The 16621-nt window shown below is 51.0% G+C and overlaps 1 protein-coding gene across 1 annotated transcript; it reads left to right on the top strand.

Annotated features, from left to right (window-relative positions):
- Positions 1-1374: 1374 nt before the first annotated feature.
- On the top strand, positions 1375-15504 carry SV2A (synaptic vesicle glycoprotein 2A). The gene is made up of 13 exons (XM_081486190.1): positions 1375-1520; positions 5156-6121; positions 7523-7703; positions 8501-8652; positions 8771-8904; positions 9469-9558; positions 9789-9899; positions 10070-10158; positions 10829-10993; positions 11207-11340; positions 12209-12415; positions 13014-13173; positions 13605-15504. Exons 2-13 carry the CDS (start codon positions 5500-5502, stop codon positions 13786-13788), a joined length of 2229 nt encoding a protein of 742 aa, XP_081342316.1. The 5' UTR covers positions 1375-1520; positions 5156-5499; the 3' UTR covers positions 13789-15504.
- The last annotated feature ends 1117 nt before the right edge of the window (positions 15505-16621 follow it).

Below are 16621 nucleotides of genomic sequence, written 5' to 3' on the forward strand. Positions count from 1 at the left end.
CTCTCCATGTAACGTATCCCAACATTTTGAAACCTTTGTGCTTAACAGAACAGAATCACACATTATTAAATATAAAAGAGATCCAATGCAGCATCTACTCTAAGCCCCTCTTTTTCCAGATGAGAAAACTGGGGTTCAGAGAGACAGAGAAATTGATCAAGGGCCCACAGCTTATTGGAAGTGAGAACCCTGGTCAGTGCTCTGTCCAAATAACCCCAGGGCTTACCTGGAACAGGTAGACCCACATTCAGTATGAGCATCTCCAAAGCATCCTGCTTCCCTCATTTCTGAAGCAAATATGTTTACCAAGCAGTATGTCTTGGATCTCTAAGCCCAGGTTACTGATATAGAGGCAAAGGAAAGATAAAGGAAAGAATTGAAACCAATTCACTTCCTTCTTGCCCCGGAAGCAGAAGTGTGTGTATGTGTATGTGTGTCTGTATGTGGTAAGAGAAAGTGGGGAAGAGTACTGCGGGAGGTTTTTTTTTTTTTTTTGAGTCATTGTAACAAATACCTAGGGCTTCCCTGGTGGCTCAGTGGTAAAGAATCCATCTGCCAATGAAGGAGATGCAGGAGACGAGTGTTCGATCCCTGGGGTCAGGAAGATCTTCTGGAAAAGGATATGGCAACCCACTCCAGTCTTGCCTGGGAAATCCCATGGACAGAGGAGCCTGGCCAGTTAGTCTACGGGGTTGAAAAAGAGTAGGATATGACTTAGGGACTAAACAACAACAAGAAGAAGCAAATAATTGGAAGGGGAGATGCCCAACTGGTCATGCCCATTAAACCCCTGCAGCTTCTCCAACCTCTGCTGTCACCAGCAGAATGGAGGACAAGGAGGTCTGATTGGAAATAAGTAGTCTGGACTATTTCTGGAAAGAGATAACAAGGATTCAGGAGTTTCCTTCTCTGGCAGTTCAGGATAAAAACCACATTTTGTTATTCTTGCTTCCTCTAAAACAGCCGGGTAAACTTGGAGTGTGAGCAGTCCAGATTTGGGAGTTTGCCTGGGAACAGTGAGGAAGGGAAAGGGATGCAATTTGAAGGCAGAGCGAGCCCCTAAAATTCGTGGGTCCTGCCATTCTGGGACTGAGGCGCTGAGGAAGGGGCTGCCTCGTTCACCATCTCCTTTTCTGTCTTCCCACTTGCCTTCCTGACATCAGTATTACTTTCCTTAGATCCTTTAGTCTTTAACTAGGAGGGGCTGGTGTCATCTCCAGCTGCCCCTGTGACAGCCCCCCCCAGCTCCCTCACCACCTCTCCGCGGAGCCCCGAGTCCCTCCCCATCCTCTTTCTTTCTTCCACCCCCCACCCCCCAACAATGGTCTCTCCCGAAGCTCACTGGTGCGGGGGGGGCGGGGGAGGGCGGAGGGAGGGTGGAGGCGGGGCCGGAGCCTGCTGGGGGGGCAGGTCTGCATTGCTGCTTCCCCTGGTACCCAGAGCAGACGCCGCTGCAGCAGGCCCCACTGCCGGGACCCCCGCCCTCACCCGGACTCCCTTATCTGGGGGACTCAGCCCAGGTGAGACCCTTCTCTCAGTTTCTCAGCTCCACCCCACCCCGGAGCAGAAGCATCCTCGCCTTGCCTTGCAGCCATTTTATCCTCCGATGCTTTGCTTGTGGGGAGGGTGACCGTCCCTCATCAGGGGTGAGGGGATTGTTGGTGGTTTGAATGGACATTTATGGCGGTTGCTGTGCTGATCAGAGAAGGAAGTATATATATGTATATATATATATATGTCTGTATGGAGGAGGGGTGTTTTTCTCTACCTTAACCAAGTCCATACTACTCTCCTCATATATTAACGGGGGTGGGGGCTTGTAAGGTGGAATAGGGTTCCCTCAAACTCCAATTCCCAACTCATCTTACCCGCCCCCCCTCCGCCTCCCCCCGCCCCGCGTGATAGATGACCTTGGCTGAGGCGGGAGAATATATGCTGCCTCAGTCTGTGCGCCTGGACTTGGGCTGCGGGTGGCGAGGGGGGGGCGGTTGGGTTTGTGTGGTGTGGGGGGGAGGGTTGGTGGAGGAAGGGCAGGTGAAGGAGGGAAGGAAGGGAATGGTGAACGGAAATGTTGGGTAGATAGAGGTGGTGAATAACCAGGCTTGGGGGCATGGTTGGGGGTGGGGCTGGAGGCAGGCAGTCGCTCGGGGTAGGGAGAAGGGGTGTTGAGTGCTGATGGGCAGTACTCCAGCAGCAGAATCAAGGGTGAGGGGAGGCGCTCGGAGATGGGTTCAGTCAGTTCTAGGGGCTCCGCTCTTATACCGGAGTAGGGCAGGATGGGGAGGGTCGCCGCGGATGCTGGCAGGGGCGATCTCTATGCCTGTGCGCGTGAAGGTCTCCCCTTACATTCTGGTCCCTGCCTCTCCGAATTCCTCCTTCGACATTCTCAGCTGACACCTTGATCTTTTCCCGTCAGAACTGTGGAGACTCCATCTTCCAAACCGTAGGGTAGCATGTAGGCAGGGGTGGTGCAGCCTTGGCTGTCCTGGGGTGGGGATCGAGGCTCAGTTACCCAGCAGTGATGGGGAGGGGTGCTACAGCACCTCTCTCCCCCACATCCATGGATGTTTTGATAAGTGATTGCTTCTTAACGACCTTGTCACCTGGGCTAGGGTGGGTTGGGAAATCCAGGTGGCTTCCAAAGTCAGGGGCTTTGATGGAGGTGAGGGGTTCTGGACCTCCCCACCCTACAATCAATCCTGGGCTGACTGAGTTATCCTGAGAGGAAGCCTTTGCTCAGAGTCTCCTGCCTCCCCCCATCCTCTGTAGAAAATCTCCCCGACATGTTTTCCCATCAGGCGAAGCCAACTGACCTTAAAAGGGCCCTGTAACCCTGAATCGTGTCTCCTTTAACCTCTGCCTCTCTGAGTCTGTCTCCCTCCCACAAGCTTAGCCACCCTGTGCTGCTTTGGGGGCTAAAAATAGCACCACTTCCTCACCAGCCTGAAGAATTTGGCTTCTTTCTCTCCCTCCTGACCTCCTGGGCTTGTTGGCCCTGGGGGAGCTGGCTGTTGAGCCATCACATCCTTCTGTGGCTCTGGGGCCCTTCTGTACCCTTCCCGTTCCTCTCAGGGGTGAAGAGTGTAAACAAACACAGGGCATGGCTCCTGCTGGGTCCATCTGCCTGCGTCAGGGTTTGGGGGGAGATCCTAATTGGGAAGGAAAGGTGAGGCAAGCAAATTGCATGCAGAAAGGGGACTCCACTGTTCCCTCTCTTTAATGCGGGATGGTTTGGGCCTTGAACCACAAGAAAAGAAGGTGACATAGGGGTCACTGGTTCTGGTCATCGTGGTCCACTGCTCACATCTGACCTGAGGGGGCAGGGCTCTGCTTTGCCAGTGCTTCTTTCTGAACTACATAGCATTACTTAGCCCTTCTTCCTGGGCCACTGTGTGTGTGTGTATGTGTGTGTAAGTGTATGTGTGACATGAAATGAAGGCCCTGGATGGGTGGGCACAGAAGGAAGCAGGATATTTTTAGGGGAATGATCTCTGATCAGAATCTAGTCCTGCTTCCTCTGCTTCTATGAAGGAAGAGGGGGTTCTCCCATGCTTGTCTCTGGAGGATGTCTTTTGTGGGGGAGGGGAGGTCCAAGCCCCCTTCATTCTACATCAGCTCCCAGGCAATGCAGTATTTATGGACTCCCTTTTCCTTGACTCCTGGAGGAGGAGCAGGAAGGATTAAGGGGGATTAGAAAGGGAGGCCATGGAGGAAGGAGGTACAACTATAGACCTTAGACGCCCATGTTGGAAATGTGTGTGTTTGATTTTCCACCCCTACCCCCACCAGTGAAAGGGGGCCCATTTATGACATCCTGAAAGAAGGTGGCAAGCCAGTCATCACCTCTTTTTTAGATTTTGGTCTGCTGTTTTTTCCCCATGACCTCAGATTCCAGGTCTCCCTTTTTGTGAGTCTTCCATTGTTTATCTGGAGCAGACAATAAAGGGTCCAGCTGCTGGCATTTGTTTGAACACAGAGGGGTTTTGGGACTCTGTATTGGGAGGTTACAACAGCATCCAAATGTGACCCCCCTGCTCTGCCCTTGCTGCTTCTTTCACAGTTTTCAATCTAATAGGAAGGAAAGAAACTAACAGAAGGTCTGCTGTGAGATTAAATTATCACATTAACTTGGAAAAATAGAGATTATTATCCCCAGTTTAAATATAAGGACTCTGAGGCTTAGAGATGTTCAGGAACCTGATCAAGATGAGTTAGTAAATGGCAGAGCTGGAATTTCAACTTATGTCATCTGATTGTCATGCGCTTTGCACTGAACCAGCTCTCTCCTTACCAGTATCCCTTTCTACCGTTCACCCTAAAGAGCATCCACAGGTGGCTTTTGTTCTAATGTCTTGTGAGGGAGTGGAGGTCATCTTACCACATTACTATCACCATGAAGAGTAATAACTAATATTTATTCATCAGTTATGTGCCAGGCAGTATGGTAAAGAGCTTATACTCATTATGTCATTTAATCCTTACTTCCCCCTCTTAAATGAGAGGGAACTAAGGCTTTGAGGATCAGAGACATGCTCATGGTCACTTAGTAAGCTGTTGAAGCAGGAAGTCAAATCTAAGTCTGTCTGACTCTGGAAGCTGAGCTTTCACCCACTGAGCTATGTTGGGAGAAGACTCCTCCTTGTGAAGCCTACAAACATGGAACCTGAGAAAGGACCATGAACATCCCATCTTCAGATGCCATCAGTGGTCTGAAGGCAAGAGGTTGAAGGATTCACTTGTCCTTCTATACGTTCCTCCAAAGCTCTGCTCCCAGTAAGAAACCCAGACCAGACTAGAGAAGGGAGTTTTGGTTTCTCTGTTTCCTCTTTTATCCTTGGCAGATGGGTGGTAAAGCAAAAGGTCTGATCTTGAAGTGGGGCCAGGGATCAGGAGATGGGCTCTGGGTAGGTGATCGTGACTTTGGAGCAGATCCCATGGATCTAGTCTCCAAGGTCAAAGTAAGGGATGTATACTGAATGGCCCATAGCAGGCCCAGACAATCATCCTTTTTTCCTGAGTCGGGCTTGAGGCCAGCAGGCCATCTCTGTTACAAAAGGCCCAGGTGGGGCTCTGGGTCAGCAGGAGCTCTATATTGGCCTTCTTCAGTGTCTTAGGCCTCACAACCTCCTTTTTTCTCCCTCTTATCTTTTTCTAGATCTCTAGAGGCTCCTGGAAGAGAAGTAGCAGCCTTTTCTGAGTTATCCTGGCTCCCCAGCTTAGCCTCCTCAATCTGGCTCCCCCTCCCCTTCCAGTTCCCCCTCTCCCCCTCTTCCTTCCCAATGCACCCAACTAAACTGGGTGTGGGCCAAAGCTCTTCCCTCCCTTCCCCTCCTAAACACTCACTGGCCAGATCCTATATTCTATTCTGTGCCCAGAGTTACTCAAACACACTTCATCTAAGTAACTCGGGGAAGTGGTCTTTCTGACTCCAGGAGCCCTTGCGCAAAATCAGAATAAGGAAGGGGGGAAGATTCCGTGAAGTAGTCCCAAAGCCCCATCATGGAAGAGGGCTTCAGAGACCGGGCAGCTTTCATCCGTGGGGCCAAAGACATTGCCAAGGAAGTCAAGAAGCATGCAGCCAAGAAGGTGGTGAAGGGCTTGGACAGAGTCCAGGACGAATATTCCCGGAGATCCTACTCCCGCTTTGAGGAGGAGGATGATGATGATGACTTCCCTGCCCCTGGTGATGGCTATTACCGCGGGGAAGGGGCTCAGGATGAGGAGGAAGGAGGTGCATCTAGTGATGCCACGGAGGGCCACGACGAGGATGATGAGATCTACGAGGGGGAATATCAGGGCATCCCCCGAGCAGAGTCTGGGGGCAAAGGCGAGCGGATGGCAGATGGGGCGCCCCTGGCTGGAGTGAGGGGGGGCTTGGGTGATGGGGAGGGTCCCCCGGGGGTGCGGGGAGAAGCACAGCGGCGGAAAGAACGGGAAGAACTAGCCCAGCAGTATGAAGCCATCCTACGGGAGTGCGGCCACGGCCGCTTCCAGTGGACACTCTATTTCGTGCTTGGTCTGGCACTGATGGCCGATGGCGTCGAGGTCTTCGTGGTGGGCTTCGTGCTGCCCAGTGCTGAGAAAGACATGTGCCTGTCTGACTCCAACAAAGGCATGCTGGGTAAGACACGTTGCGCTCCAGCCCCATCCTGCCCCAAACTCTAGAAAACAGTCTCTGTGCCTGAGAACTGCTCCTGTCCTCACCACTGCATTCCTGAGGACCCTGGTCCTCAGATGTCCCCGGGGGAGCTCAGGGTTCCTCTGACATGCTCTCGGCCTCCCCTCTTCCAACCCCGACACCCTCCTCTGAAGGTTGGGTCATGGTGAGGTTGCTTGTGCAAGAGAAAAGGCAGCTGGGCTGGGGCTTGGGCCTGTGGTTGGGGGGTGGTCTGCTTAGTTCTGTAGGAGATGGCTGGGGCGGGGTGGGCCCCCATTTAATGTTTCTTCAAAGCTTTTCCTCTTGTTATCCTGATTCCTTCCCCTTTTTGGGGGAACAAGAAGGCAGTATCCAAACTCCCTGATTTAAATGAGGAGAGTCAGTTTGGGGTGGTGGGGGGCTGGGAAGAATCCAGCCAGAGAAGCTGGTCACACTTGCTCTTGGTTAGCATTGGGAATGTTCAGGGGCCAGCGAGTGGTCTTTAGTGGCCCTTCCTGATGGAGATTCCAAGGCTTGGGCCTGGGTAAAATGCAGAGTTTGGAGTAGATAACTTTTAAGACCAATTCCAACTCTGATTTTATGAAGGAAGAAAGGAACAGGGGAGTTTTGGGACCAGAAGTATCGGAACTGGAAGGAATAAAAAATGGATTTATATGTGGGCTTCTGTGGTGGCTCTGTAAAGACTCTGCTTGTAATGCAGGAGACTGGGGTTTGATCCCTGGTCGGGAAGTTACCCTGGAGAAGGAAATGGCAACCCACTCCAGTATTCTTTCCTGGAGAATTCCAGGGACAGAAGAGCCTGTGGGCTACAGTCCATGGGGTCGCAAAGAGTTGGACACAATTGAGTGATTTTCACTTTCACTTTTGTGTGTGTGTGATTTCCTGGGAGGATTGAAGGAATGGAGCCTCTTTCCCAGGGAACATGAGAGACACCTCCTGCAACTTGGAGGGCATCAAGTCAGAGAGGCTAGAGGGGATCCTGGGAGGGTCTGGGAATCTAGACAGATCCATTTCTTACTCCAGGCAAGCTAGAGATGGGGGTATTGTGTATGTGTGTGTGTGTGAGACAGCAAGAGAGTGAGAGCGAGCAAGAAGGAATGAGAGGGAAAGAAAGGAGAGTTCTAGGGCTGTCCCATGTCTGCATCTCTGCCTTTGAACCTCCAGGATGCAGAGATGACCTTCCATCTTTGCTCATGTAATGCATGCTCTCTCACTTGATCTCATCTCTGGGTAGACTTAGCTCCTAGAAGTCCTTCAGATTCTCTGTCCATGCTGCTGCAGATTCAGCTCATTTAAATGTCTGGCGAGTGGGAGAACTTTAGTGTGTCTGCTCACACCCCTTCTGCCTCTGTTCTCCTCCTTCAGGCCTCATTGTCTACCTGGGCATGATGGTGGGAGCCTTCCTCTGGGGAGGGCTGGCTGATCGGCTGGGTCGAAGACAGTGTCTGCTCATCTCACTCTCAGTCAACAGCGTCTTCGCCTTTTTCTCATCTTTTGTCCAGGGTTATGGCACTTTCCTTTTCTGCCGTCTCCTTTCTGGTGTCGGGTGAGTGTCCCCCTCATGAGCCCCTGGAAGGCAGGGCTGCGTCTTGGTTGCTGTTATACCTCTAGGGCCCTGCATAGTGCCCTAGAGGCAGGCACACCAGCTATACCTCAAATATGTGTGAGTTGAATGAATGAAATCCTCTCCCTTCAGGCCAGTTTCTCCCTGTCCAGGACCTGTCTACTGTCTGTCCAGATTGCCATTCCATATCTGGTTCACTCCCAAGTCCTCCACCCTACCTTTTAGTTCCATTCTGAGCCTGGTTCCCTCAAGAGAACCAGTGGGGCTCAACTTCATTCTGGGTATCTGTGGAGTTATCCCCTTCCCAGAGTGTAAATATTTCCTGCATTCAACAACAAACCTTATTCATACCCACACCTGCCAGAACTCTGAAGCCCTGAGCCACCCAACTTCTACACTTCCTCTGCCACCCGCATATACCCTCTGCATTGTCTCCCAGCTCTCTTCTGGCCTGCTTCCTCAGATTCCTCTTGTTCTTCTTCCTTTGGGGATTTTCCCTCTTTTCTGTGAGTATCGTCTCTCCCTTCCAACTCTGTAGTCATCTTCAAGATTCAATGTTTGTTCCTTCCCATTCCCTGAGACCTGCCTGCCTGTTTCCAGGGTCCCAAGGATGGGTGCCTGATGGCTGGTGGTGAGGGAGCTTATAGGGCATGGTGGTGAGAAGGAGTTTCTCTTTAAAAGGTTCAGAAGATGAAAGGGACTTGGGGATCCGGAGCACTGGGGTATGGGATCAGGAATATGGCCATTTTCCAATGCTGAATTCTTGCAATGCCCTCCAGGATCGGAGGGTCCATCCCTATCGTCTTCTCCTATTTCTCGGAGTTTCTGGCACAGGAGAAACGTGGGGAGCATTTGAGCTGGCTCTGCATGTTTTGGATGATTGGTGGAGTGTACGCAGCTGCTATGGCCTGGGCCATCATCCCCCACTATGGTGAGCAGCCCCCAGAAAATGCACCCCAGACTCTCTCCTCTCCTGTGCTCCCTCTGGTAGGAACCTATGGTAGGAGCCTCTGGCCTCTCCCCTGACACTGTGACTCTGTCCTTGCCAGGGTGGAGCTTTCAGATGGGGTCTGCTTACCAGTTCCACAGCTGGAGGGTCTTTGTCCTCGTCTGCGCTTTCCCTTCTGTGTTTGCCATTGGGGCTCTGACCACACAGCCTGAAAGCCCCCGTTTCTTCCTGGAGGTGAATGGGGCTGGGGCTGGGCCGGGGGGAGGGCAGCAGGGGCTCCTGCATTCAAACACCCACCATGGGCTGGGTCTGGGCCACGTGGCAGCATTCCTTTCTCAGAGTCCAAGGTCTGGGGGGCCTTGATCTCACTTCGTCTTAGAATGTATTTCCAGAGGAGTTCCGTGGGTGTTAAAACCAGAGGACCTGCTTCACCATGGGTGGCTTAGGGTTTTTCAGGCAGGGGACCTGACCCTGGCCCTGACTTTACGGTTCAAAAGAGGATCCTACAGCCCACCCCTCCTCCACTTTATCCTGACCCAGCAGGGTGAGGATGCTCCTCCTGCTCTGACTACATACTCGCCCATCATCTTCATTTCTCTCATTTTCAGTTTCTCTTTCCATTGTGCCAGGGGATCCCTGACTCTTGCCCAAGCTTGGTTACCTCTTGCTGTGCTCCTCCTTGGGCTCTTTCAGAGTGGTTGGTGGATGTGCCCCTAGGTCACGTTGAGGGAGGGGGATCTGTAGCCCTGGGTCAGGGAGGGGCTGACCCGGATGTGGGGATTGTTTCTGTGGCTCTAGAATGGGAAGCATGATGAGGCCTGGATGGTACTGAAGCAGGTCCATGACACCAACATGCGAGCCAAGGGGCATCCTGAGCGTGTCTTCTCGGTAAGCCACAGTCCTCCCCAGTCCTCCGAGTGCCCACACCTGGTCCCTCCCTGAACTCCTCCTCCCACTCACGCCCACTTTCCTAGGCCACACTGAGATCTTAGTGGGATCTCTCAGGGTGTCATGTCTCCCTCTCATCTCCCACTTTGCTACTGCAAGAGAAACTGGGGTACTTGGAAGGGCTGGAAAGTACAGACTAAGTGACTGCTCTCTCCTTCTTTTGACCCCAGGTAACCCACATTAAGACAATTCATCAGGAGGATGAGTTGATTGAGATCCAGTCAGACACAGGGACCTGGTACCAGCGCTGGGGGGTCCGGGCCTTGAGCCTGGGAGGGCAGGTAATGGGGGAGGGGATGGTGGAGAGATGGAGAGGAAGGCAGGGCTGGAGCCCTGGGTGTGGGGGTGATGCATGACCTGGAGGGAGGTGGTAGGGCAGAAAAATGGGGATCTGGAGGTGCTAGAACTACTGGCTGGCAGCTGCTCTGTGACTTTGTCCTATTCCGCCTAGGTCTGGGGGAATTTCCTCTCTTGTTTTGCTCCAGAATACCGCCGCATCACTCTGATGATGATGGGTGTGTGGTTCACCATGTCATTCAGGTGAGGAGCTGGGTGGGGTGGGTCAGAAGTGCTGGATGTGATGGTCTGTGGGTTGGGAGAGAGGTGGAGAAAATGGAAGTGAAGGGGATGAATAATGAGGGAAGGTGCTGTTTGGATCCCCTCTGATATTCCACCCGGCTCCTCTACCTCACTCCTTAATCCAACAAACTTATATTATAGGCAGAACAGTAGTAAGTTTCTATTCTGTGCCAGGTACTCTGCTGGGATGGAATAGATGTGGTCTCAGTCCTTATGGAGTTTACATTTTGGTCTAGGAGCTAGACAAACTAGCTGTAATGAGGAGTGCCACGGTGGGGGATATGCACTTGGAACAGGTGAACGGGCTTCCCAGCCCAGATTGCTGGTAGGCTGGAGAGGGGATATAAGTCCTGAGGGATGAATAGGAGTTAGGCTGAGGGTGGGATGGGGAGACTGTTTTAAACAGAAGGTAGAGCAAATGCCTGGGAGGTAAGAAGTAATAGGTGGGAGGGTTAGAAGAACCTGAAGTCCCCCAGAACCACAGCAGTTGGTGAAAGATGAGATGAGGTCAGAGATAAGGCTGGGGAGGTGAGCGCGGTCCTAACATGGGCTGACTCCTCTATTTCTTTCTCCTTCTGGACTGTGTGGTTCTAATCCATGAGCCCTGATTCCATTGCCCTTGACGCTTCAGCTACTATGGCCTGACTGTCTGGTTTCCCGACATGATCCGCCATCTCCAAGCGGTGGACTATGCAGCCCGCACCAAAGTGTTTCCTGGGGAACGTGTGGAGCATGTGACCTTTAACTTCACCTTGGAGAATCAGATCCACCGAGGGGGACAGTACTTCAATGACAAGTATATGGGATCTTTGAGCTTCACCCCTTCCATCCCTCCTACCCTTTGCCCTTTTTGTGAGTCTAGAGGTTCAGAGACAAGGTGTTTGGGGGCAAAGACCTGTGGTTCTTCTCAATCCTGCAGCTTCCTGTCTTACTTCACTGTTACTTCATGAGTGTTGGGGGAGGGTGTAAGAATGAGGGGAAGGTGGCTTTCATCATCCTGGCTTTACAGGTTCATTGGGCTACGTCTGAAGTCAGTGTCCTTTGAGGACTCCCTGTTCGAGGAGTGTTATTTTGAGGATGTCACATCCAGCAACACATTTTTCCGCAACTGCACGTTCATCAACACCGTGTTCTATAACACCGGTAAGGTGGGATGGCTAGAGGCTGACAGACCAAAGGACTGGGTGGACCCTGAGCTGGAGAAAGGGAACCTTCTTCATTCCCTAACTCAAGGTTCTCAAGCTGAGCTCTTCAGAGCCTTGGAGGTGATGGGGGGGCCAGTTAGTTACTACCAGCAATTACAAAAAAATCTAATGGTAATTGAACATTTTTCTGTAATAAGTAGAACATCTGATGAAAACATCAAGCTTGTTTGCTTTTGGCTAGAATTGAAACAACTCAATATTGTGATATTAATGCACTTTTGAAGAGGGCAAAATCATTCAAAAGAGCAGCCTTGGGAAAAAAAGAAAAACAATAAAAGGGATATTTGGTGGAGAAAAGGGAGTCAGGGCCTTAATCCTTTTCTTTAACAGGGATTCTCAAACTGTATGCACATGAAATGCTGGTTTTGTGAGCTATACTGATGTTTCCCACCTCTAAATGGAGTGCTGAATGAGTTTTCCTATCTTGCAGGAAAAAATAATGGATAGGACTTCTAAGGCTTTTAATATTTTGCTCAGTAATTTATTCTAAACTTATGGCTCTGCTACTGCTTATAGTTAGCTAGAGCAGACAAAAAGAATGAACAAGAAAGCAGTAGACATCATTAAGGAGAAAACATGGAAACAGCCAAGCGCATTGTTTCACTTGGTAAACTATGGTCATTTAGTGACATAAAAGGATCCTAGCTCCTATGGTGATGTTATCTGATGTTTTGCCATAGTGTCCTGACTGATTGTGAGAGCCCCGCCTGCTAACCCCCTCAAAGGCAGAGCCCTGAGCATAAGCAACAGCAGCCTCCCTCTCATATGTGCCATGATTGTCTGCCTGTCTTGGCCTTTGCCCCCAGACCTATTTGAGTACAAGTTTGTGAACAGCCGTCTGGTGAACAGCACATTCCTGCACAACAAGGAGGGCTGCCCCCTGGACGTGACGGGAACAGGTGAAGGCGCCTACATGGTGTATTTTGTCAGCTTCTTGGGGACGCTGGCTGTGCTTCCTGGGAACATTGTGTCTGCTCTGCTCATGGACAAGATTGGCAGGCTCCGAATGCTTGGTAAGGGGGAGAGGCTGGGTGGTGGTGTCAGAACTGACTAGGAGGCTGGGGGGAGGGCATGGCCGTCACTGGGCTTCTCATCTTAGTCTGAGGAAAGCTTAGCCAGAGGAGGGTCTGCCTATCACGTCTTCTGCTTGGAGGGAGTGGGGGGAGGTGGGGGCTGCATGACCAGGGTGGGGTCTGGTGAGGAAGCTCCTCTGGGTGTAGGAGGTGGGCAGAATAGCAAGTCTAGGTTACAGGCTTTGGGGTCATGGGTTCTGAATCTCAGCTCCACTGCCTTCTTAGGTTAAGTTACTCACCTCTGTGAACCCAGCTGTCTCATGTGCAACATGGCAGTGATGACAGTACCTCTTATGAGGCTGACTTATTAGTACTGTGTGTAAACCATCCAATTGTCTGGTGCATAGCTTGCACCAAGGAATGGTTGGTACTGATACTGTTAATAAAAAGACAATATAAGTGAGGTTGGAGATGAGGGAGAAGCCTTCCTTTTGGGTACCCTGGCAGACAGTCTCATCCTGGTCGAAGGGACAGAGTGGGCTGTGGGTGGCTTTCATCGCAGCCATGCTCATGCTGCTTTCTTCCTCCATGGCTCCAGCTGGCTCCAGCGTGATGTCCTGTGTCTCCTGCTTCTTCCTGTCTTTTGGGAACAGTGAGTCCGCCATGATCGCCCTGCTCTGCCTTTTCGGGGGGGTCAGCATTGCATCCTGGAACGCGCTGGACGTGTTGACTGTTGAACTCTACCCCTCAGACAAGAGGTAACAGGCGTGTGGTGGGGGCAAGGCAGCAGGTTTAGGGCTCAGAGGGCAGGACAGAAATGCGGTGTGGAAGGGGGCTGATGGGGAAAGGCATCTTTAGGGGTAAAAGGGTACATATTCCCCTTGAGCTTCTCTTCTAAAAGCTGGTAGCTTTTTTTTTTTTTTTAAAGCTGATAGCTTTTATATTCACTCCTTGAAGTCTTAACTATTAACCTAATTTTTTGGTGTCCCTTCCCCCTTGCCTCCCAATTTATCTGTATTCCCTGGTGTGCACCCCTCCTAATTGCTCCATCCTTCCTCTCCCTCTTGGACACTGCCTGCCCTCTCCCTCACCCACCTACCCTTCCCCCACAAATCCTCCCATGCCTCTTCCTTTGTCTCCCTCCCTGGCCCCTCCATCCCATGTGCTGCACTGGGGGACTCCTGAGCAGGACCACAGCCTTCGGCTTCCTGAATGCCCTGTGTAAGCTGGCAGCTGTGCTGGGAATCAGCATCTTCACGTCCTTTGTGGGAATCACCAAGGCTGCCCCTATCCTCTTTGCCTCAGCTGCCCTTGCCCTCGGGAGTTCTCTGGCCCTGAAGCTGCCCGAGACCCGGGGGCAGGTGCTGCAGTGAGGGAATCTCTGGGGCTTTGCGGGTGGCAGGCACACTGTGAGACCAACAATTCCCTCTTCCCATTCCCTGCCCTGCCATCCTGGCTGCCAGAGCCCTCATTCTCCTCTCCTGTTTAGTGTCTTAGCCATGTATGGGTGAGTGTGTGTATGTATGTGTGTGCATGTGTGAGACCTCGTGGGCAGGGACTACAGGGAAGGCTCCTCCATCCCAGATTTGGGGTGCAGCTCTATTTCCCACCTCCTACCACCCCTGACTTTGCACAAGAGAAGGCTTGGCCCCACCCTTCTCCCCCAGTGTTAGTGAGAGGCCCTTGCTCTTCCCAGCTCCTGGGGCTTTAGAACAGGCTTCCTGCCTTCCTTCTTATTCCCTCTGCCTGGGCTCTGGTGAAACCACAAGCAGGTGGTTATGCTGGGGGCTAGGGCTTGATGTAGACCATGGACCAAAAGAAATTCTTAAGAGTTGGAAGGGCCTAGAGTGCCCTCTCATGCCTCCTGTTGGATGCTGGGGAAGTAGCAATAAACCTCAGCCCCCTGGCCTCCAGTTCCCCCTCAATTTGGGCTACAAGAAGCCTGAATTTTATGAAATTAGCTTTCTGATTCTTATTTATTTATATATTAAGTTCTGAGGCAGCTCAGCAGGACTGTGTGTGCTTGAATGCGTGTGTACACTTATGTGTGTGTGTGTGTGTGTGTGTGTGCGCGCGCGCGCTGTGGGGTGGGGGTGTCATTATACTGTCCTAAGATACAAGCCAAGGGTAATTTCAGTGGACACACACACAAGTACCTGCCTCCCACAGTACCTCCCCTAATCTTTGTTTCTGAGCCTGGCCTGGGTGGGAGGAGCCTCGGCAGGCTGGGAGAAGAGTCTCATAGTCTAGGGAGAGCCAAGGGCACCTGACAAGGTTCATCTCCTCCCCATCTCTCAAGAAGCACAGGCCTCCTCTGGAGTGAGAGGCTCTCCCCACTACACAGCACAGACAGGAACAGCACAGCCGCCCTCCCACCTCCAGACTGTCCCCTCACAGGCAGAGGAGCAGGGGAGGGGAAGAAACCAGTATGTAGTCAAACCAGCAGATCAAAAAGCACAAGGAGCTGGGGCGGGGGAGGAAACGGGCTTTCCCAGCAACTCCTGCAAAGTGGGAAGAGTTTCAGCAGTAAGCCAGGGACCCCTAATGCAGGGACCAGAAGCCTCAGTTTCCCCATCTCACCTTCCCCACAGGATAGCCCCTGTAGGTTAAGCTGCCCCTGCCCCCGCCCCGCGTGGCTGCTTTCTTTGGTGCCCCCGTCCTCCACCCCCCACATTGTAGCTGTGATGTGTTGTAGTTTTTAGCTGTTTGTAAATGTTAAAAAGTTAAAAGGAAAAAAGTGAAAACAAAAAAAAAAGAAAATCCAAATTCAGCCTCCTCATGCTGCGTCTGGTGCCCCCACCCTATGGTCACTCCCATTTTGTAAAAGTGAACCAGGTGGTGACTGTTTAACTCTCTGATGTCTGTGCTCAAAGAACTGCCTTCTCCAGTGCCCAGTGTATGAGTGTGTGCCCTCTCTCTTCACCCTTCACTTGCTGGACGCAGCCCTCTCCCCTGCACCTCCCTGGAGGGACCCATCCATCTCCCTTACTCTCCTGGGGAACCCTAAATCCAACTCTGTTGATGTAAAAAAAATTAAATGAAAAATACTGATGAAAAATAAAAAGGAAACAAATCCTTAAAACCTAAAATGGCTATGTCTGCTTCTTCGTCTCTACCTACATTCAACTTTGTTCTGCCTACTGAGGCAGAAGATGGTGAGCTGGAAAAACAACTCCTTTCTCCAAACTAAAGGCCAGAGTAACACTATGGCATCACATTTACTTCCTGAGTTGGCCTCTACGCTGACCTTTCCACTTCTATAGATGGAGGGCCCCCACAGTCTCCTAGATTTGAAAACTTGGGGTAATGTCCTACAACTTAATAGCAAAACAACTAATAACCTGATTAAAAAATGGGCTAAAGACTTGAGTAGCCATTTTTCCAAACACATAAAATGACCAATAGGTATTGTTCAGTCATGTCCGACTTCTTTGCAACCCCACGCACTGTAGCACGCTGGGCTTCCCGTCCTTCATTATTGCCCAGTTTGCTCAAACTCATGTCCATTGAGTCGATGCCATCCAACCCTCTCATCCTGTGTTGCCCTCTTCTCCTGCCCTCCATCTTTCCCAGCAGCAGGGTCTTTTCCAGTGAGTCGGCTTTTCACATCAGGTGGCCAGTAGTTATATATGTATATAAAAAATGCTCAGTGTCACTAATCATCAGGGAAGTGCAATCAAAACCTTAATGAGATACCACCTCATACCTGTCAGGATAGCTATCATATATACATATACTATATATATTATATATATATATATATAATATATATAGTGAGTAAAGTAGCTCAGTCATGTCCAACTCTTTGTGACCCCATGGACTGTAGCCTACCAGGCTTCTCCATCCATGGGATTTTCCAGGCAAGAGTACTGGAGTGGGTTGCCATTGCCTTCTCCAGGGGATCTTCCTGACCCAGGGATCGAACCCAGGTCTCTGGGATTGCAGGCAGATGCTTTACCCTTTGAGTTACCAGGGATGCCCCCAAATAATATATATATATATATATATATGTGTGTGTGTGTGTGTGTGTATATATATATATATATATATATATATAATATAAAGTATTGATGAAGATGGGGAGATATTGGAACCCCTGCACACTGTTGGTGGGAATACAAAATGGTGCAATCACTCTGGAAAATATGGAAGTTTCTCAAAATTAAAAACAGAACTACCATATGATCCAGCAATCCCACTTCAGGG

Source organism: Giraffa tippelskirchi, chromosome 5, assembly GCF_054371585.1.
Source record: "Giraffa tippelskirchi isolate mGirTip1 chromosome 5, T2T-mGirTip1v1.2.pri, whole genome shotgun sequence".
In the NCBI taxonomy this organism is placed as follows: Eukaryota; Metazoa; Chordata; class Mammalia; order Artiodactyla; family Giraffidae; genus Giraffa; species Giraffa tippelskirchi.

Bases quoted from the DNA above. Each gene is read 5' to 3' on its own strand.
- SV2A (XM_081486190.1), top strand. From the start codon at position 5,500: ATGGAAGAGGGCTTCAGAGACCGGGCAGCTTTCATCCGTGGGGCCAAA. The intron at 6,122-7,522 runs GTAAGACACGTT...CTCCTCCTTCAG, and splicing joins CTCCAACAAAGGCATGCTGG to GCCTCATTGTCTACCTGGGC. The intron at 10,994-11,206 runs GTATATGGGATC...CTGGCTTTACAG, and splicing joins GGACAGTACTTCAATGACAA to GTTCATTGGGCTACGTCTGA.